Source organism: Somniosus microcephalus, chromosome 34 (genome assembly GCF_052327205.1).
Source record: "Somniosus microcephalus isolate GS21.2 chromosome 34, FLI_Smic_1.0, whole genome shotgun sequence".
Classification (NCBI taxonomy): Eukaryota; Metazoa; Chordata; class Chondrichthyes; order Squaliformes; family Somniosidae; genus Somniosus; species Somniosus microcephalus.
Window position 1 is genome coordinate 24841288 of NC_141020.1, and position 22977 is coordinate 24864264.

Genomic DNA, 22977 nt, shown 5'->3' on the forward strand with positions numbered 1-22977 from the left:
AACGACCTCGATCAGGTCACCCCTCAACCTTCTCTTTTCCAGTGGAAAGAGCCCCAGCCTGTTCAGCCTTTCCTGATAGTTATAACCTCTCAGTTCTGGTACCATACCTTCTCCAGTGCCTCTAGATCCTTTTTATAATATGGCAACCAGACTGTACACAGTGCTCCAAGTGTGGTCTAACCAAGGTTCGATACAAGTTTAACAGAAGTGCTCTGCTCTGTTCCTCTAGAAATGAACCCCAGTGCTTTGTTTGCATTTTTTATGGCAACTACCATAATAAATTGTTATTTCCACAGTTATAATGAGAACTGCCTATGTAAACTTGTCACGCTGTAATATGCCCTCATGCTATGTCTGCATGCCCTGGTATATTTATCTCCACCCGCTAACTCCCTTTTCCCTGATGCCTACCTTGACATTCACTCCCCTATGCAACACCGGGAGAACTCGATTTTTTTTTATTCGTCCATAGGATGTGGGCGTCGCTGGCAAGGCCAGCATTTATTGCCCATCCCTAATTGCCCTTGAAAAGGTGGCGGTGAGCCACCTTCTTGAACCATGGCAGTCTTTGTAGTGGTTTGTTACAACTGAGTGGCTCGCTGGGCCATTTCAGAGGGCAGTTAAGCGTCGACCACATTGCTGTGGGTCTGGAGTCACATATAGGCCAGACCGGGTAAGGACGGCAGATTTCCTTCCCTAAAGGACATTAGTGAACCAGACGGGTTTTTACGACAATCCGGTAGTTTCATGGTCAGCATTACTGATACTAGCTTTCTATTTCAGATTTATTTAATTAACCTAAATTTAAATGGCCCAGCTGCCGTGGTGGGATTTGAACTCACGTCTCTGGATCATTAGTCCAGGCCTCGGGATTATTAGCCCAATGACATTGCCACTATGCTACCGTACCCCTAAATGTAGTTATTTAATCAATTTATTGAACCCTGGAGCCCCTTGGATTGATTGCAATCCTTTTGTAAGAGAAGTCTGAAATAATACGGCCTGGACAATCTACATTTTTACACAAGTTCTTGTTAAACGAATATATTTTCCCCACAGACTGTGGTCTCGCATCACAATGACCCTGCTTTAAAAACACAGAATATGGCCTGAATTTTAACCCTGCCCGCCCCCCTCCCCCGTCTCCAGGGGGGGGAAGGAAAGAGTTGGGCGAGGCCTAAAGATCGAGATCCCGCCTCCAACCCGCCATTATATTAACGGGCAGTGATTCAGGCTCTGAACAAGGCTCCCGCTAAAATCAGGCAAGGGCCTGCTTAAGGTTCAAAAGTTTAATAATGTCATCGTACCTGTGACTTAATTTTAAGATCCACACAGGGCGGTGGGGGGAGGCGGGGGTGGGGGTGTGTGTCCCGCGCTGTCTGTTGCCGGTCAACAGTAACACGGCACGATGAGCCAGAAGAGGCCTCGGTAACTTTTAAAACTTTCTTTGAACTCCTTGTGGGCCGAGCGGAGGAGGAGTGCTCCTTCCCCCAGCCCCCTCAAGGAGCCCTTGGGCTTCCACCCTCCCCCAGATCTTTGGGGATCCCCCACCAACTGCTTAGTCCCAATCGCTGCATTAATAAAATCCTTAGCCTCCCCCTCCCACCGCGATTCGAGGGAGTCCCCTCCAGTCACTGACTGCCGGGGATTGTTCCCGCGAATCCCCGGCAACGGCACCATTCCCACTCCCACCGGCCAGCCAGGTCGTCAGTCTGACCAGGTGTCTGGCGGGACTCTGCCACGATTTATTTAAATGAGGCCCTGCCCTTAAGATCAACTGTTTCAATCACCTTTAATAAGTGGGATGGTCAGGGTCGATTTAGAACCCAGTTAAGAACATCAGAATTAGGAGCAGGAGTCGGCCATACGGCCCTTTGAGCTGCTCCACCATACGGCCCTTCGAGCTGCTCCGCCATACGGCCCTTTGAGCTGCTCCGCCATACGGCCCTTTGAGCTGCTCCGCCATACGGCCCTTCGAGCTGCTCCGCCATACGGCCCTTCGAGCTGCTCCGCCATACGGCCCTTCGAGCTGCTCCGCCATACGGCCCTTCGAGCTGCTCCGCCATACGGCCCTTCGAGCTGCTCCGCCATACGGCCCTTCGAGCCTGCTCCGCCATACGGCCCTTCGAGCTGCTCCGCCATACGGCTCTTCGGGCTGCTCCGCCATACGGCCCTTCGAGCTGCTCCGCCATACGGCCCTTCGAGCTGCTCCGCCATACGGCCCTTCGAGCTGCTCCGCCATACGGCCCTTCGAGCTGCTCCGCCATTCAGTAAGATCATGGCTGATCTTCAATCTCATCTACAATTTCCTGCACTATCCCCATATCCCTTGAGTCCCTTATTATCCATAAATCTATCGATCTCTGTCTTGAATATACTCAACGACTGAGCCTCCACAGCCCTCTGGGGTAGAGAATTCCAAAGATTCACCACCCTCTGAGTGAAGACATTTCTTCTCATCTCAGTCCTAAATGGCCGACCCCTTATTCTGAGACTGTGACCCCTGGATCCAGACTCTCCAGTTAGGGGAAACATCAGTGGGTAGCACTCTCGGCTCTCACTCCGCAGATTGTGAGTTCAAGCTCTGGAAACTTGAGCACAAGGTTTATACCGACGCTCCCACTGCAGTACTGAGGGAGTGCTGCACTGCCGGAGGTGCCGTCTTTGGATGAGACGTTAAACTGGGGCCCCGTCTGCCCTCGCAGCTGCACAAGAGCAAAGAGGTTTTCCTGGTGTCCTGGCCAATATTTATCCCTAAACCAACATCACTAAAACAGATTATCTGGTCATCATCACATTGCTGTTTGTGGGACCTTGCTGTGCACAATTTGGCTGCTGCATTTCCTACATTACCACACTAATGCTGTTCATTGACTGCAAAGCGTTTGGGACATCCTGAGGTCGCTAGATAAATGCAAGTTCTTTCATTTTGAAGAGTCTTTTTTGCATGAAGCCCCATTTGTAATGCTGGTGATCAATATTTAGTTACTTGCAAGCCAGTAATTCCTGCTAATATATCACCTTGAAGAAAGGTACATTCATATTCACAGCACAACACCAGCTATAATGCGAGAAAGAGCAACATTTCTTGGAATAGGTGCATTAGTAAAAAGGTATCGTACAAAGCGTTAGTAACTATTGTGTCTGTATCTGATGCCATGGGTTGCCCACTGACCTGTGGGTAGAATAGGGGCACGGTGTGTAACTAGGAAGGTGTTGGCTTGAGACCATGGCGATTTTGAAACAACCAAACTCCTTGTACATTTTCTCCTTCGAAGGTTAAAGAGCTTTGAGGCAGCAGGAGCCTACAAGAAGGTGTGGGGCAATAACCAGGATGGTGTGGTGGCCAGCCAGCCGGCCCGAGTGATGGACGATCGGGAACAGATGGCGATGAGCGGCGGATACATCCGAAGGTAAAAGGTTTTTTGTAACAGGAGCGGAGGGCAGAAATTTCTGGCGGTGAAGTTCACTCGTCTTATTCAGGCGCGGTGACCCTCTGGGGCAAGTGGGGACTGGGACCAGAATCAGACCATGAATCCAGCCCAGGCTGACGCGATTCAAAGTCTTCCCTCGGCCTGCTGACAGGAAGGATCCTATGAGAAATGAGTTTGGGCCGTTAGTAATGTGCGTGAGCCCACCGTAGGGTTGCCAATCCTCCAGGATGTTCCTGGAGTCTCCAGGAATTAATCATGCAACAAGCAACACGGGAGAAAAAACATGTAAACAAATTGTGTGGGTTTTTTTTCATTTTCTTTGAACTAGTTATAAAAATATTGTGATGGGGATGGAGGGAAGGCTCTTTGATTGGGTTGTGTTGTAGGAGGCGGGAGGTCATAAGAACATAACATAAGAAGTAGGAGCAGGAGTAGGCCATACGGCCCCGCGAGCCTGCTCCGCCATTCAATAGGATCATGGCTGATCCGAACCTAGACTCACGTCCACTTCCCTGCCCTCTCCCCGTAACCCCTAATTCCCTTATCAGCTAGGAAACTGTCTATCTCCGTTTTAAATGTATTTAATGTCGCAGCTTCCACAGCTCTCTGAGGTAGCAAATTCCATAGATTCACTACCCTCTGAGTGAAGAAGTTTCTCCTCATCTCAGTTTTGAAAGGGCAGCCCCTTATTCTAAGATTATGCCCCCTAGTTCTAGTCTCACCCATCATTGGAAACATCCTCCCCGCATCCACCCGATCAAGCCCCCTCACAATCTTATATGTTTCGATAAGATCTTCTGAATTCCAATGAGTAGAGGCCCAACCTACTCAACCTTTCCTCATAATTCAACCCCCTCATCTCCGGAATCAACCGAGTGAACCTTCTCTGAACTGCCTCGAGAGCAAGTATATCTTTTCTTAAATATGGAAACCAAAACTGTACGCAGTATTCCAGGTGTGGCCTCACCAGTACCCTGTATAACTGAAGCAAGACTTCCCTGCTTTTATACTCCATCCCCCTTGCAATAAAAGCCAAGATTCCATTGGCCTTCCTGATCACCTGCTGTACCTGCATACTAACATTCTGTGTTTCATGCACCAGGACCCCCAGATCCCTTTGTACCGTAGCACTTTGCAGTTTCTCTCCATTTAGATAATAACTTGCTCTTTGATTTTTTCTGCCAAATTGCATAACCTCACACTTTCCAACATTATATTCCATCTGCCAAATTTCTGCCCACTCACTTAGCCTGTCTATGTCCTTTTGCAGGTTTTTAATGTCCTCCTCACTCACTGCTTTCCCTCCCATCTTTGTATCATCGGCAAACTTGGATATGTTGCACTTGGTCCCCTCCGCAAAATCGTTAATATAGATTGTAAAGAGTTGGGGTCCCAGCACTGACCCCTGCGGAACACCACTAGTTACTGATTGCCAACCCGAGAATGAACCATTTATCCCAACTCTCTGTTTTCTGTTAGATAGCCAATCTTCCACCCATGCCAGTATATTACCCCCAATCCCGTGATTTTTTATCTTGTGCAGTAATCTTTTGTGTGGCACCTTGTCAAATGCCTTTTGGAAGTCCAAATACACCACATCCACTGGTTCCCCTTTATTCACCCTGTTTGTTACGTCCTCAAAGAATTCGAGCAAATTTGTCAAACATGACTTCCCCTTCATAAAACCATGCTGACTCTGTCCGATTAAATTATGCTTATCCAAATGTCCTGTTACTGCTTCCTTAATAATGGACTCCAACATTTTACCAACCACAGATGTTAGGCTAACTGGTCTATAGTTTCCAGCCTTTTGTCTACCTCCCTTTTTAAATAAGGGCGTTACATTAGCAGTTTTCCAATCTGCTGGGACCTTTCCTGAATCCAGGGAGTTTTGGAAAATTACCACCAATGCATCCGTAATCCCTACCGCTACTTCTCTCAAGACACGAGGTGGTAAGCCATCAGGTCCAGGGGATTTATCCGCCTTAAGTCCCATTATCTTACCGAGTACCATCTCCTTAGTGATTTTAATCGAGTTTAGCTCCTCCCCCCCTATAGCCCCCTGTTTGTCCAGTGTTGGGATATTTTTAGTGTCCTCTACTGTAAAGACTGATACAAAATATTTGTTCAGCGTTTTTGCCATCTCCATGTTCCCCACTACTAATTTCCTGGTTTCGTCCTCTAAGGGACCAACATTCACTTTAGCCACCCTTTTTCTTTTTATATAACTATAGAAACTCTTGCTATCTGTTTTCATATTTTTTGCTAGTTTACTTTCATAATCTATCTTCCCTTTCTTAATTAATCTTTTAGTTATTCTTTGCTGGCTTTTAAATGCTTCCCAATCTTCTATCCTCCCACTAGATTTGGCTACTTTATATGCCCTTGTTTTCAGTCGGATACTATCCTTTATTACTTTACTTAGCCACGGATGGCTGTCTTTTCTTTTACGCCCCTTTTTCCTCACTGGAATATATTTTTCTTGAAAGTTGTGAAATATCTCCTTGAATGTACACCACTGCTCATGTACTGTCTTACACATTAATCTATTTTCCCAGTCCACTTTAGTCAACTCTGCTCTCATACCTTCATAGTCTCCTTTATTTAAGCTTAGTACGCTGGTTTGAGATCCAACTCTCTCACCCTCCAACTGAACTTGGAATTCAACCATGTTATGGTCACTCATTCCAAGGGGATCCTTTACTAGGACATTTTTTATTAATCCTGTCTCATTACACAGGACCAGATCTAAGATTGCCTGCCCCTGGTTGGTTCAGTAACATACTGCTCAAGGAACCCGTCCCTAATGCACTCTATGAACTCTTCCTCAAGGCTGCCCTGCCCAATTTGATGTGTCCAGTCAATATGAAAGTTAAAATCTCCCATGATTATAGCTGTTCCCTTATTACAAGCCCCAACTATTTCCTGATTTATACTCCGACCAATAGAGTTGCAACTGTTAGGAGGCCTATAGATTATGCCCACTAGTGACTTTTTCCCCTTATTATTCCTTATCTCCACCCAAACTGTTTCACTATCCTGATCCTTTGACCCAATATCATTTCTCACTATTGCAGTGGTTCCATCCTTTATTAACATAGCCACCCCATCTCCCTTTCCTTCCTGTCTGTCCTTCCTAATAGTCAAATACCCCTGGATGTTTAATTCCCAGTCATGGTTACCTTGCAGCCATGTTTCTGTAATGGCCACCAGATCATACCCATGTGTAGATATTTGTACCGTCAACTCGTCTATTTTGTTACGAATGCTGCGTGCATTCAGATAAAGAACTTTTAAATGTGTTTTGTGACAATTTATTCCTGCTTTTACCCCCTTTACTACTTTACCTTTATCTTTATACATTCTGTCCCTTCCTGACACGCTCTGCTTTTTAATTCCCCCACTGCTACCTTGCTCTATTGCTTTCTCCGCTGACATTTTTATTTTTCGCTCTCTTGAAACCTCCCCCCCACTAATTAGTTTAAAGCCCTCTCTACAGCCCTAGTTATTCGATTCGCCAGGATTCTAGTCCCAGCACTGGCCAAGTGAAGTCCGTCCCAACGGAACAGCTCTCTCCTGTCCCAGTACTGGTGCCAGTGTCCCAAGAAGCAAAACCCATTTCTCCCACACCAGTCTTTGAGCCACGCATTTAACTCTCTGATTTTATTTACCCTAGCCAAATTTACTCGTGGCTCAGGTAGTAATCCAGAGATTATTACCTTTTTGGTTCTGCTTTTTAATTTGGCCCCTAGCTGCTCATACTCCCTCAACAGAACCTCTTTCCTTGTCCTATCTATGTCGTTGGTACCAACATGGACCATGACAACTGAATCCTCCCCCTCCCACACCAAGTTTCTCTCCAGCCCAAAGGAGATGTCCTTAACCCTGGCACCAGGCAGGCAACACAGCCTTCGGGACTCTCGCTCTCGGCTGCAAAGAACCCTATCTATCCCCCTAATAATACTATCCCCTACCACTACAACATTTATTTTTACTCCCCCCACTTGAATGGCCCCTCGTTCCATGGTGCTGTGGCCAGGTTGCTCATCCTCCCTGCAGTCCCCGTTCCCGTCCCCACAGGGAGTAAGAGCCTCGAACCTGTTGGACAAGAGCAAGGGCTGCGGCTCCTCCAACACTACCTCCTGGATCCCCGTACCTGCCTCACTCATAGTCACACCCTCCTGTCCCTGACCACGGACTACATCTGAATTAGTTAACCTAATTGGTGTGACTACTTCCTGGAACACAGAGTCCAGGTAACTCTCCCCCTCCCTGATGTGTCGCAGTGTTTGAAGCTCAGACTCCAGCTCTTCAACACGGAGCCAGAATTCCTCGAGCAGCCAACACTTACTGCAAATGTGATCACTGTGAACATCAATGGTGACCACCAGCTCCCACATATTGCAGCAGTAACACATCACCTGCTCTCCCATTCTATGTAATTAAGTAAATTTATTATTATTATTTTTAAATACCCTCTGCCCCGATTCTAGATGATGAATATCACACCTCTATTTAATTGAACTTACCAACTTATAAAGGTTTAAAAGGGAAGGAAAAGTACTCACCAACCAGCCAATCACCTACCAGCTTGGCTGTGATGTCACTTTTGAATTCTGACCTCCCCTTGGAATGTTGCCTGTGGAGCCTGTTTAGGCTGCCTCGCCTCGCTGCTGCGGCTTGACTCGACACCCGCTGCTGCTCCCGGCTGCCTCGACTGGGCCTCGCCTCTCTGCTCCGCCTCCGCGATGTCTGCTAATCCTGAGACTGGCAGGAAAAACAAGGCCAGAAACAAAACAGAAACAGCACCACTTACCCTAACTCTCTCACTTACCCAAACTCTCACGGCACTCTCTGCTACTCGCACTCCGTCATGTGGTGCAACCTCCAGGAATATGTCCACCCAGAGTTGGCGACTGGAGCCTACAGTCCAAAACTGTCCGTAACTTCGCACTCGATTGGTGATCCCACTCTGAGAGGCAATAAATGGGCTTGTGTGGGAAATGGTGTCGACAGTAAGGGTGTCTTCCTGAGGTTAAGGCTAGAACAGCGGGAGTTTTAATGGGCATGTAACCCGTGCTTCCCCCTGACCCGGGAGAGCATGTTGCTACAGTAGAAGCTCAGAATGGAAGGTGCTCCATTCCATTCCCAGCTCTCCCCACTGCCAAAGACACACTAAAATAATGGGCGGCTGGTAAGAGATGATTGTTTTATAAAAAAAAACAAAAATTCTGCAAACACACGGCATGTCAGTCAGCATTGGTGAAGAGAGCAGATGGGTTAATGTTTTGGGGGCCACCATTCTTCATTCTTCTGAAAGAGACAGACAGAGGACAACAATCAGAGGGGTGAGACGGAGGTGTATGTATAAACAAACATTGAGGAATCATGAGTGAAATGATGTAGTAGATCATCTCAGTTCAATTATGGACAGAAGCATTACATCATTAAAGAAACAAAGGCTTTGTAACCAGTCAAGGAAGTGGGAGGTCGACAAGACAATGGGAGAGACGTAAAGGTGGGGGTCAGTTACGAAATTACGGCAGGTTTGAAAGTGAGGATATAGCTAAAGTCTGAAACATAGAAACATAGAAAAATAGGAGTAGGCCATTCGGCCCTTTGAGCCTGCTCCGACATTCAATATGATCATGGCTGATCCTCTATCTCAATACCATATTCCCGCTCTCTCCCCATACCCCTTGATGCCTTTTGTGTCTAGAAATCTATCTATCTCCTTCTTAAATATATTCAGTGACTGGCCTCCACAGCCTTCTGTGGTAGAGAATTCCACAGGTTCACCACCCTCTGGGTGAAGACATTTCTCCTCATCTCAGTCCTAAATGTCCTAGCCCGTATCCTGAGACTGTGACCCCTCGTTCAAGACCCCCCAGCCAGGGGAAACATGCTCCCTGCATCCAGTCTGTCTAGCCCTGTCAGAATTTTATACGTTTCAATGAGATCCCCTCTCATTCTTCTAAACTCTAGTGAATACAGGCCGAGTCGACCCAATCTCTCCTCATACGACAGTCCTGCCATCCCAGGAATCAGTCTGGCGAACTTTTGCTGCACTCCCTCTATGGCAAGTATATCCTTTCTTAGGTAAGGAGATCAAAACTGCACACAGTACTCCAGGTGTGGTCTCACCAAGGCCCTGTACAACTGTAGTAAGACATCCTTGCTCCTGTACTCAAATTCTCTTCCAATGAAGGCCAACATACCATTTCCCTTCCTAACTGCTTGCTGCACCTGCATGTTTGCTTTCAGTGACTGGAATACAAGGACACCCAAGTCCCTTTGTACATCAGCATTTCTCAATCAAATTAAGTCAATGTTCAGACAGGATCGCAGTTCAAAGTAAGACAAAGAAAGAAGCTTCAAGCTGGGGTCGAGCTTCGCTTGGGACAGTGTATGAGGTCATTGCAGATTTCAGCTCACAGTCAACCAGAAGTGCAGCAATTAGAGCCAATCACAAACAGTGACTCAGATGACTCTCTCCCGGCCTCAGTCTTGCACTCTGGAACTATCTCCCTCCCTATCCCCCGCAAACTTACTGTCTCTCCCTCCCCCCCACAAACTTACTGTCTCTCTCCCCCCTCCAAATTACTGTCTCCCTCCCCCCTCCAACTTACTGTCTCTCTCCCTCCCCCCTCCAACTTACTGTCTCCCTCCCCCTCCAACTTACTGTCTCTCTCCCTCCCCCCTCCAACTTACTGTCTCCCTCCCCCTCCAACTTACTGTCTCCCTCCCCCTCCAACTTACTGTCTCCCTCCCTCCCCCCTCCAACTTACTGTCTCCCTCCCCCCTCCAACTTACTGTCTCCCTCCCCCTCCAACTTACTGTCTCCCTCCCCCCTCCAACTTACTGTCTCCCTCCCCCCTCCAACTTACTGTCTCCCTCCCCCCCTCCAACTTACTGTCTCTCTCCCTCCTCCAACTTACTGCCTCTCTCCCCCCTCCAACTTACTGTCTCCCTCCCCCCCACAAACTTACTGTCTCTCCCTCCCCCCCACAAACTTACTGTCTCTCTCCCCCCTCCAAATTACTGTCTCCCTCCCCCCTCCAACTTACTGTCTCTCTCCCTCCCCCCTCCAACTTACTGTCTCCCTCCCCCTCCAACTTACTGTCTCTCTCCCTCCCCCCTCCAACTTACTGCCTCCCTCCCCCCTCCAACTTACTGTCTCCCTCCCCCCTCCAACTTACTGTCTCTCCCTCCCCCCTCCAACTTACTGTCTCTCCCTCCCCCCTCCAACTTAATATCTCTCTCCCTCCCCCTCCAACTTATTGTCTATCTCCCCCCTCCAACTTACTGTCTCCCTCCCCCCTCCAACTTACTGTCTCCCTCCCCCTCCAACTTACTGTCTCTCCCTCCCCCCTCCAACTTACTGTCTCTCCCTCCCCCCTCCAACTTACTGTCTCTCCCTCCCCCCTCCAACTTACTGTCTCCCTCCCCCTCCAACTTACTGTCTCCCTCCCTCCTCCAACTTACTGTCTCCCTCCCCCCCTCCAACTTACTGTCTCTCTCCCTCCCCCCTCCAACTTACTGTCTCTCTCCCTCCCCCCCTCCAACTTACTGTCTCTCTCCCTCCCCCCTCCAACTTACTGTCTCTCTCCCTCCCCCCCTCCAACTTACTGTCTCTCTCCCCCTCCAACTTACTGTCTCTCCCCCCTCCAACTTACTGTCTCCCTCCCCCCTCCAACTTACTGTCTCCCTCCCCCCCTCCAAATTACTGTCTCTCTCCCCCCTCCAACTTACTGTCTCTCCCTCCCCCCTCCAACTTACTGTCTCCCTCCCCCCCTCCAACTTACTGTCTCTCTCCCCCCTCCAACTTACTGTCTCTCCCTCCCCCCTCCAACTTACTGTCTCTCTCCCCCCTCCAACTTACTGTCTCTCCCTCCCCCCTCCAACTTACTGTCTCTCTCCCCCCCTCCAACTTACTGTCTCCCTCCCCCTCCAACTTACTGTCTCTCCCTCCCCCCTCCAACTTACTGTCTCTCTCCCCCCCTCCAACTTACTGCCTCCCTCCCCCCTCCAACTTACTGTCTCTCCCTCCCCCCTCCAACTTACTGTCTCTCTCCCCCCTCCAACTTACTGTCTCTCCCTCCCCCCTCCAACTTACTGTCTCTCTCCCCCCCTCCAACTTACTGTCTCCCTCCCCCCCTCCAACTTACTGTCTCTCCCTCCCCCCTCCAACTTACTGTCTCCCTCCCCCCTCCAACTTACTGTCTCTCCCTCCCCCCTCCAACTTACTGTCTCTCTCCCTCCCTCCAACTTACTGTCTCCCTCCCTCCTCCAACTTACTGTCTCCCTCCCCCCTCCAACTTACTGTCTCTCCCTCCCCCCTCCAACTTACTGTCTCCCTCCCTCCCCCCTCCAACTTACTGCCTCTCTCCCCCCTCCAACTTACTGTCTCTCCCTCCCCCCTCCAACTTACTGTCTCTCCCTCCCCCCTCCAGCTTACTGTCTCTCTCCCTCCTCCAACTTACTGCCTCCCTCCCCCCTCCAACTTACTGTCTCTCTCCCTCCCCCCTCCAACTTACTGTCTCCCTCCCTACCCCCTCCAACTTACTGTCTCCCTCCCCCCCAACTTACTGTCTCCCTCCCTCCCCCCTCCAACTTACTGCCTCCCTCCCACCTCCAACTTACTGTCTCCCTCCCCCTCCAACTTACTGTCTCTCTCCCTCCCCCCTCCAACTTACTGTCTCCCTCCCTCCCCCTCCAACTTACTGCCTCCCGCCCCCTCCAACTTACTGTCTCCCTCCCCCTCCAACTTACTGTCTCTCTCCCTCCCCCCTCCAACTTACTGTCTCCCTCCCCCCTCCAAATTACTGTCTCCCTCCCCCTCCATTTACTGTCTCTCTCTCTCCCCCCTCCAACTTACTGTCTCCCTCCCCCCTCCAACTTACTGTCTCTCTCCCTCCCCCCCTCCAACTTACTGTCTCTCTCTCTCCCCCCTCCAACTTATTGTCTATCTCCCCCCTCCAACTTAATATCTCTCTCCCTCCCCCTCCAACTTATTGTCTATCTCCCCCCTCCAACTTACTGTCTCTCTCCCTCCCCCCCTCCAACTTACTGTCTCCCTCCCCCCTCCAACTTACTGTCTCCCTCCCCCCTCCAACTTACTGTCTTTCTCTCCCCCCTCCAACTTACTGTCTCTCTCTCGCCCCCCTCCAACTTACTGTCTCTCTCCCTCCCCCCTCCAACTTACTGTCTCTCTCTCTCCCCCCTCCAACTTACTGTCTCCCTCCCCCCTCCAACTTACTGTCTCTCTCCCTCCCCCCTCCAATGTACTGTCTCGCTCTCTCCCCCCTCCCACTTACTGTCTCTCTCCCTCCCCCCCCAACGTACTGTCTCACTCTCTCCCCCCTCCAACTTACTGTCTCTCTCTCTCCCCCCTCCAACTTAATGTCTCTCTCCCTCCCCCCTCCAACTTACTGTATCTCTCTCTCCCCCCTCCAACTTATTGTCTATCTCCCCCCTCCAACTTAATATCTCTCTCCCTCCCCCTCCAACTTATTGTCTATCTCCCCCCCTCCAACTTAATATCTCTCTCCCTCCCCCTCCAACTTACTGTCTCTCTCCCTCCCCCCATTGGCCCAGAAATTCGGGTCTCCACGGGTGAGTACGCACGGGGTACTCACCCGTAAGCCCAATGGAAGTGCCGGTTTCGTGCATGCACTGCGCATGCGCGGGAAACCGGCACTTCCGTTCCTCTGAAAGAAGGGGTTCAGAGGTGGAACGCGTGAGCGGGAGAGGCAGCGCGTGCGCATCGAACTTCGTTTTTTTTTGCACGTTTTCCCGGGAGGGTAAGTCTCCAGAAGTTAGACATGTAAAAAGCAGTCGCAAGGCCTGCTTTTTACAAGGTAAGTGGTGAATTAATTAAAATTAAAACATTTTTTCCTCTGGTTTATTATTTTTAAATACTTTAAAGAAAGGTATTTTTAGCCGCATTAGAAAATGTAATTAATTTTTTCAAAAATTTAAATTATTGTTTAAAATAGTTATTTCATGTAATTTATAGTTTATTTTAAAAATGTGATTTAAAAAAAAAATTATTTGAAGATTTAGTGATGTTTTGGGGCTTATAGTATTTATAGGTTTGACAGCACTTCCTGTCAAACTTATGAATGAAGCATTCCCTGCTACCATTGGCTCTCCATGGCCCACGTGATCCCAGGGGACGCATCGAACTAACTGCGCCCCTGGGATACGCAAGCACTGCGCGCCAGCAATTGGAGGAGGCCCAGGATCGGAATCCCATGCGGGCCCACAGCTCAACGGCCGGCGCGCTAGGTAAGTGCAGGTCGGGGGCTTGCACCCGCAGGAAGCCTCCGACCCGAATTTCTGGGCCATTGTGTTTTGTTTGTTAACAGTGCATCTTAAACCCAATTAGTTCAATTCAAATGTCATTTGGCTGGTTGTAAATTTCTTTATAAGGGGCAACTTTTGGTTTTGTCGAATAATGTGACCCCAACCTCTGTGAGAATCTAGGAGCTGGTCAGTTACCTGGACCTTTGGTCCCAGCTCACTAACATTAGTGGTTCTGACCTGGCATTGCGGTCAAATTGGGTCAAACTCAGGCCACCTATAAGAGAGGCTGCCAGGATGCCACCGGGTTCAACAACTCACCTTATGCAACTTGTCTGATTTCAGAGTCACAGAAGACGCTCGGGAAAATGAAATGGAAGAAAACCTGGATCAGGTGGGCAGTATTATCGGCAACCTGCGACATATGGCGCTTGACATGGGCAACGAGATCGGCTCCCAGAATACCCAGATCGACCGGATTGTGACCAAGGTAAGAATAGCGAGGGGTGGGGGTGGGGGAACAGACTGACTGAGATAGCGGGTCAGAGACTTCACTACAAGATAGTTTTGCAATGAAACCAGGGTTTTGAATAAGATTTTCAGACCCACTGTTTGGGTCTGTTCCTCAAACAGCAAACAATGGCCATGTTGGGCCGTTATCAGATTATGAGCTAGTTATTCAAACAAACGCAAGTTTTTAAAATAACAACAGAAAATGCTGGAAATACTCAGCAGGCCAGGCAGCATCCGTGGGGAGAGAAACAGAGTTAACGTTTCAGGTCTGGGACCCTTCATCAGAACTGGAAAAGGCTGGAGATGTAACAGATTAAGCAGGTGCAGAGGCAGGGAAAGGGTGAGGGGAGGGGAGGAAGGAACGGTCTGTGCTCGGGTAAGAGGCAGGAGAGATTAAATGTTGCAAATGGGGATGGCAGAATCATAAACAGCCTGAAAAATGGGGGCAGGGGTTATAGTCTGAAATTGTTGAACTCGATGTTGAGTCCGGAAGGCTGTAAAGTGCCTAATCGAAAGATGAGGTGCTGTTCCTCGAGCTTACGCTGAGCTTCATTGGAACAGTGTAAGAGGCTGAGGATGGTGAGGTCAGAGTGGGAGTGGAGCGGTGAATTAAAGTGACAGGCGACCGGAAGCTCAGGGTCACCCTTACGGACTGAACGGAGGTGTTCCGCAAAGCGGTCACCCAATCTGTGTTTGGTCTCCCAGTGTAGAGGAGACCGCATCGTGAGCAGCGAATACAGTATACTAGATTGCAAGAAGTACAAGTAAATCGCTGTTTCACCTGGAAGGGGTGTTTGGGGCCCTGGACAGTGGGAAGGGAGGAGGTAAAAGGGCAGGTGTTGCATCTCCTGCGCTTGCACGGGAAGGTGCCGTGGGAAGGGATGGGGCTGTTGGGGGTGATTGAGGATTGGACCAGGGTGTCGCGGAGGGAGCAGTCCCTTCGGAATGCTGAAAGGGGAGGTGAGAGGAAGATGTGTTTGGTGGTGGGATCATGCTGGAGGTGGCGGAAATGGCGGAGGATGATCCGTTGAATGTGGAGGCTGGTGGGGTGAAAGGTGAGGACAAGGCGAACTCGATCATGGTTCTGGGAGGGAGGGGAAGGGGTGAGGGCAGAAGTGCGGGAGATAGAACGGACACGGTCGAGGGCCGTGTCAACCACAGTAGAGGGGAATCCTCGGTTGAGGAAAAAGGAAGACATGTCAGAAGCACTGGTATGGAAGGTGGCATCGTCAGAACAGATGCGGCAGAGACAGAGAAACTGGGAGAATGGAATAGAGTCCGTACAAGAAGCGGGGTGGGGGGAAGTGTAGTCAAGGTAGCTGTGGGAGTCAGTGGGCTTGTAGTGAATGTTTGTCAATAACCTATTGCCAGAAATGGAGACAGAGAAGGCGAGGAAGGGAAGGGAGGAGTCGGAGATGGACCATGTGAAGGTGAGGAAAGGGTGGAAATTGGAAGTAAAGTGAATGAAATTTTCCAGTTCAGAACGAGAGCAGGAAACGGCACTGATACAGTCATCAATGTACCGGAAAGAGAGGTGAGGGAGGGGACCCGAGTAGGACTGAAACAAAGAGTGTTCCACATATCCCATGAAAACTCAAGTTTTTATTCATAATATTAATTAGTTGAGCTTGGGAAACTGTGTTCGACGCATAGCCCACATAGCAAGCGGTGTCAGACCCATATCCAGTGCAGCCAATGGGAAGCCATGTTACTTGTTGCAATTAAGTACTTTTGAAATTTTACAATTTTGGAAACACGGCAGCCAATTTGCGCACAGCAAAGTCCCAAAACCACGAATGAGATAAAGCCTCAGATAAGCTGCTTTAATGATGTTGATTGATGGATAAATGTTGGCCAGGACCCCGGGAAGAACTCCGCTGCCCTTCTTCGAATGGTGCCACCTGACAGAGGGCACCTCTGCCACTACAGCACTCCCTCACTACTGACCTGAAGTGTCAGCCTGCATTATGCGCGCTTCACTTTTGCTTGGAGTCGATAAAAACCCAAGCAACAGTTTGTCCATTATAAGAATTGCACCATTGGGTGTCTAAGTTCCAAATGCTTTGTCAGACGTATTTTCCGCCATTGGCCATTAACCGACAAAGCGATACCAGGTGTAGTCAGGGGGCGTCAAGTGAGCCTTCCTGCAAAGACCTGTGAAAGTTGAGCCAGTCCATCATCCAGAGTGGCCTTGTATTAAAATTATAACCACTATGTGATGTGCCTCAATAAATCCGAGACTCGATGTTAGCGAAACAAAACAAGGCTTTTATTGACTTAGAAGGTAACACACAGAGGAGAATGTATCTTCCATCCAGAGTTCTGCCGTACTGGATGTGCTGCAGGCTGGGCCAGCTTACATGGGAGCCAGGTATGGGCGGAGCCCTACACACAGTACAATACAATGGAAATGAAACTGAAACCAACCACAGTCACAGGCAGAGAAATACTGATGAGTGATGAATGGAATATTTCATCACACTATGTACACAAATGAGCACACACGGCAGCTTTAACTTATAAAGTACCTTTAACATAGCAAAACATTCCAAGATGCCACACAAGAGAGGGAGCGGGGGTGGGGAGGGGTGAGATTTGGACCTGGAGCAAAGGTTAGAAGAGGAATTAGGAAAGTTGACCTCAGAGTTGGGTTTTGAGGAGGGTTTTGGAGGTGAGGTGAAGGAAGACAGCGGGGGCTTAGTGACTGAACAACATGGCACGATGGAGGAAGGGAATGTTGGCGGGTTGGGGATAGACACACGCACTACTCTAAATTCCTTGTATTGTTCTACCCAGGGTGATATGAACAAAGCCCGCATCGATGAAGCCAACAAGCACGCCAACAAGATGCTGGAGAGTGGCTGAAGGGAAGCTTAAGTTTCACCCAATCCCGCTCGTACTGCCAGACTCCTCCATCCCATCGTCCATTGCAGCCTCTGAAAGGTCCTGGAGGGGCAAATCCCTGTGCTGTGATAGGAAGCCACAAGGTTCAATCTCATTCTGTACATTTTAATTTATTTTATAATTTCTCAGTGTAGCGAAATGTTCCAGTTGTGGAAAGTGTATTTTTTTAACGTGTATTTGTATTATTGCCTGTCCAAAGAGTAAATCGAGTGTATTTAGTTTTTTAATATTTGTACTTGTCGGAGTATTTTTATGTTTGAGTCTTTCTCTGTAATCGTGTGATTAAAAATGGGCACAACCGAACCGAGAGCTCGGTGTACACAGTTGAATTCTGATAAACACGAGGCCGATCCAACAGCCCTCTCTAACCAGAGGGCTTTAGCCGCAGATCCTGACACCTGTAATCTCTTAGCCGATTAAATCACCGGGAAAGAAGACCATAGCCAGGAGGAGATGGTACCCAACTAGGTGTTACCCCTCCTATGGCCACAGCTCTGGCAAACTGACTCGGTAGTGAGGAATCACCGGCGCGATTCCCGCGGGATTTCTCCTACACAAACTGCGCTGTTTGTCAGGCAGCTGTTTCTCCCGGGTACTAGTTTGGGTGCCTGAGATTTCTTTGCCAGTGCCATTTCATCGGTGAGTACGCCCAGTGAATTCCCTCTTCTTAAACCTTTCTTTTATTTCTGCCAAGAAATATTCTGCTGAAATCAGGATTCCTTGTTTAATGGGAATTGGGACAATCCATTGGGATTCCCAAGTCCTGTATTCAGTGAGTGTTTATCAGGACACAACTGCAGTTGTTTATGTTAAAGAGACAGCCTCTATCCCTGCAATCTGCTCTTTCTTGGGGCTGGGGTTTTGTGTGTGTGTGTGTGTGTGTGTGTGTGCCTCAGATAATCTGTTTTATTGGAAGTGTGGGGTGAAATTCAAGGCCTTTTTTTGTACCTCTTCATTCACCAAAAGCCAATAAAGCATAGACGTAGACTTAAGACATTCCGGCCAATTTTTCGGCAAACCTGGGGGCAAGAGGGTGTTGGAAAGATACTGAGGGATGTGCTGAGCTGCATCCTCATGTCTTTACCCTTCCTCCACCTCCACCCCCTTCATTTCCCAGCTCCCAGGCTCGGTGGGTGGTGTCCATGATATGCATATTGGGGACGCCCATCCTCCGATGTGTTTTCTGCTACCTCCGTCCTTCTAACATTGGACACAGGGGCAGCCCGTTAGGCTCTCTTAACACTCCACAATTTGGTTTTCAGCACCTGTACCTGAGTGTTTTTACAAGAAGCCTTGGCAGCCAACATAAAAAAAACTCTTCCTTCCCCTCCCCACTGCCCCTGCCTTTTCCAGTGGTACTCCTGGGTCAGGGGGCATGTCCATGGAGGGCGGAGTTCCCACACGAAAACCACAAGAAGACAACACTGCCCCTTTAAGAAATGTTCCCAGTACTTGTGCTTCTCCAAGTTACATTAGAGTAGTCAATGTGTGACCTTTGCAGCAAACTATATCTTAAAATACTGAAGCAACAGACAAAAGGTCACTGGGAACAAGAGGCCTTAGACTACCCGCTCCACACAGCAGGCTGGAGCCCATAGGAAGTGATAGTGTGCGGCTTTTTTGTGTTTCTTGTTTAATACAGTCGTTTTGTACAGTGAGGGGGGATGCTGTCTCTTTAAGTGCTCGCCGAGTTGTCGGTTCACTGTTACTGTGGTTACCTGATGGTTTTCTGCACCAACCGAAAGTATCGCAAACATCTCTCTGCAAACTCATCACACCCTGGCCCCTCACACAACTCACTGGCCTTGCAAGAGATCTGCATGCGACCTGTGTGAAAGCGTCAATGGCTTTGTTTGTTCCCCCTGCCGCCCCGAGTACCGTCATCAGTGACATTGTGGTGCGCAGATGGTTTGTTACCAGTCGCCCAGCTCGGAGATCTGGTCTTCCTTCACCAACTGGAACTATGCATCTGTTAATAGCGCATGTCAGTGTTTGAGGCCATCACACCCTGACGCTGCTCGCAGGCCCAGGATTGTACCACCTCCTTTCCTGCTCGTCTTCGCTGCTTAGTGATCTGTACCAATACCGAGTTACAGCCGGGCTCTTAAAGCAAACCTAAACTTAGAGGGGAGTTCACTCTTGGGATTTCACCTTACAAAGACAATTCTTTCCGCACGTTTGCTGATAGTTGATTATCTTTTCCTCGTCTGACTCGGCTCACTGTTTGGTGGCTCGCTGGCGCGGTGTGTCCCGTTTTGCCGTGTTGTGTATCTGAGGGTTAACGATGCCTTTTGTGGACTCTTATTTTTGTTGCGAGCCCAGCACCCTGAGAGCTCTGCCTGGCGGAGGATTAAGTCTGAGCCGGAACTTTCCGTCCACATGGGCATCCCATATCCCAAGATGCACTGCACGAGCAAAGGCAAGATGGCCGCCTCCTATCGAGCCGCCCACAAACAAACCCTGATTCATTTTCTGTTACATCCCTACCCGGAAAAAAAGTGGAGACAAACAGATTTTTGCTTTATGTCCAGAATGGTTTTTATTCCACGTGTTAAATTTATTGCTGTGAGGAAAATCAACTCAATTTGGCTCTGTGAAGTTCAGCGTGACCGAGCGGCAGTACGACCAAGGGCCTGCTGTGGGCAGCACTGACCCTGTCCCAGTCACCGTGCTGATAAAAAAGACTGCAAATCTGAAATAATGAGAGGAAAATGGGGAAGTTGCACAACACGTTTGCTGGGTTGGTGCTCCATTTGGCCACCTGTTTCCTGGCGGGCCTGCTGTGTATTGCCGGCATTTTCGGCTCTGGCTGTGCTGTCGAACCTCCGGGAACATCTGCCATCAGCAGGCACCTCGGTGTTACTGCAGGGGCCGAGCTGATTGGGCGGTTTTTGTATTGTGATAATATTGGAAGTACAATGGTGGACCTGCAGATTTGATGTGGTCAGTAGCCAACTGAACGTAATAAAGTGCGGCGAACTCCTGCTTTAAGTTTAGTCCCCTTTAAGATTTTATAATAAGACGTTGTTTGTGTGAAGTATTGTCTTGATTATAAAGATAAAAGCTAGCATAATAATTTCAACAGTTTCAAAATGAGTAAGCACAGATGAAATGCCACTCATGTCCTGCTTAGCCTGACTTGAATGTTTTGGTATGAATTTGTTTTTAAGATGTTGCAATACCATTGGATAATTATAGGGTGATGCATGCCTTGCAGACATTTTGTATTGGGAATGCAACCGCTTCACTTTGAATGGGCAACTTTACCAGGGGGAATTTAAACCTCATTTGTCATCATCATTCCTTCTGTTACCTTGCTTGTTGTCTCCTCTTAACTGCTGTGGGTGTTTCCGAGCCTGTTTCTCAACTCCTGGCACGAGTGCTTTGTGCTCTCATCACCCAGGTCGCCATGGCATCTTTCATTCCCCCTTCTCCTTTGCTAAAGAAGACGTTTGGTGCCTTCTCAGTGGGTGTGGCCGTGTCGTGGTTAGGCTACCGGATCGGTGAGGCCTGAATTATATAAACCAGTAGACCGTGAGCTCAAATCCCACGATGGCGAATTTGAATTCAATTTTTAGCAGTAGTTAGAATTAGGGAACATGAAACTGTCGGAGTGTCATAAACATAGAAATATAGACGATAGGAGCAGGAGTAGGCCATTCGGCCCTTCGAGCCTGCTCCGCCATTCAATGAGATCATGGCTGATCCTCCAAACTCAGTACCCTGTCCCTGCCTTCTCCCCATATCCCTTGATCCCTTTAGCCTTAAGAAATATATCCAACTCCTTCATGAATATAAATAATGAATTGGCCTCCACCGCCTTCTGTGGTAGAGAATTCCACAGATTCACCACTCTCTGGGTGAAGAAATTCCTCCTCATCTCTGTCCTAAATGGCTTACCCCTTATCCTTAGACTGTGACCCCTGGTTCACTGATGTCCTTTAGGGGAGGAAATCTGCCGTCCTTTCCCGGTCTGGCCTATAGGTGACTCTAGTCACACACCCAACGTGGTTGACTCTTAACTGCTCTCTGATGCAGCCTAGCAAGCCCCTTAGTTGTAACAAGCAGGGCAACTAGGGATGGGCAATAAATGCTGGCCTTGTCAGCAATGCCCACATCCCGAGAATGAATTTTAAAAATAGCTGATGTCACAGGAGGCTCGAAGTCCACCCCCCGTGACATCATTTTGTTTATGCTGAAGTTCCCTAAATTATTTCAGAAACTGACCTATGTCTCTTTCTGATATTTTTCCGTTGTGATTTGGTCCGATGTCTTATTCTTCTTGCTCTGCCTTCTTGCCGTCCGTACCGTTCCCCTTCATCCTGGATTACAGGATAAGTCTTAAACACATAGACGTCTCCGTGGTAACTGTCCAGAGTTCTGTTTTGGTCGAGTTCAGCCAGACTCTGTTAGGCATGCCCAGTCTCCCTGCTTATTGTATCCAGCACCACCCTTTCGCTGGCAGCCTCAGGGGAACACGTGTTTGAGGTTATCCGTAACTCTGCTGAGGGCTGCTTGGCCTCTCGGTGCCCATGACTGGATGTGAAGATGTGGCGGGCAGTGTTTCAAACTTACTATGAGTTGAAGCAACAGTTTCATTCACTGTTTCTCAGTGACCCTCTCTCAGTGGCCGGTGCCGTATCCAGGTGCACAAGCCGGTGCTCTAGATGGCTCTTACTTGCCGAGCTCCACGTGGCTTAATTCCAAAGATTGTAAGAAGGGGGCTGAAGATGCAAATGGATTGAAATCATTGGGTGATGATGAAGATGCCATGAGCAAAGAAACAAGCAGGAAAGATCAGTGTTGGGGGGGGAGGCTGGTGAAAACAGCAATCTGATGTAACCCTCCCCTTTCTCCCAAAACCTGGTGTTGGGAGTCTGAGACTCTGTGTAATTTTGGTTGCAATTGTAGTGAACTATATCATCTGAACCAAAATAAAATCAAACCTGTGGGTACTGCACTGCTGTTTACTGAGTGTGACTGGACTACAATACAATACAATACAATACAAATCGCTTTATTGGCATGATAAGGTACATCTTATGTTGCCAAAGCATCAAAATACATTTATGGTTGAACACATAAACGCGGTTCCATTCATACAGTGTATAAACAGGTATATCCCTGAGTTTATAAATATACATTCGCCTTGTTTATATATACTCTTGTCTTAGTTTACTGGTTGTCCCTCTGTTCATGGCAAGCTGTAACATAGTGTGCCGCCAGTGTTACACAGCTTCTCTCCTCCCCCAGTAGGAATGGGAGTTTTTGGTTGTCAGTCAGATTTCTGAATTCAGGGCATATTTGTGAGAATTTTTGGTAGAAATTCTCTCTGATGCCCTGATAAGAGGGAGCTGGGTGGTGTCGTGGGTTCGAGACTGACCTTTCACCTCTCGAGTACAGTTGCCAACTCTGGTTAGACGTATTCCTGGAGGCTTCATCACATGACCTCCCAGCCTCCAACCGCCCCGCCCGGTTAAACAGCCCGATTCCCCCAACGCCAATATTTTTATAATTAATGAACCCAAACTGTTCAAAGAAAATTTTAAAAAGGGCGTTTTGTTTAATGATTCTTTCTCCTGGGTGGCTCGCAGCCGTGTCCAGGAGATTAATCTTACAATCCTGGCGGTTTAGCAACCCGCACTGGAGCCTGTTTTCAAATCCAGCCTAGACTGGGACAAAGGTCTCCTTTGTCCTAGATGAATGGGTTTGAGCCAATCCAGTTTGTCTTGGTTTACACACTTTGTATAAAACTAATAAATTGCAGGACAACGGAGTATTACAGTTTAACTCTTTTATTAAGCATTAGGTCTGTGATCTT

The 22977-nt window shown here is 48.6% G+C and overlaps 1 protein-coding gene across 3 annotated transcripts in view; it reads left to right on the forward strand.

The window, feature by feature from the left end:
* Positions 1–22116, forward strand: part of LOC147096888 (synaptosomal-associated protein 25-like) — a 381047-nt gene extending 358931 nt beyond the window's left edge. For all 3 annotated transcript variants that reach the window (XM_085973583.1, XM_085973585.1, XM_085973582.1), the window contains 3 exons: positions 3279–3413; positions 14085–14229; positions 17049–22116. In XM_085973583.1, coding sequence (XP_085829709.1) covers positions 3279–3413; positions 14085–14229; positions 17049–17117 — 349 coding nt within the window. In that variant the 3' untranslated portion in view covers positions 17118–22116. The remainder of the gene's footprint in view (positions 1–3278; positions 3414–14084; positions 14230–17048) is intronic.
* The last annotated feature ends 861 nt before the right edge of the window (positions 22117–22977 follow it).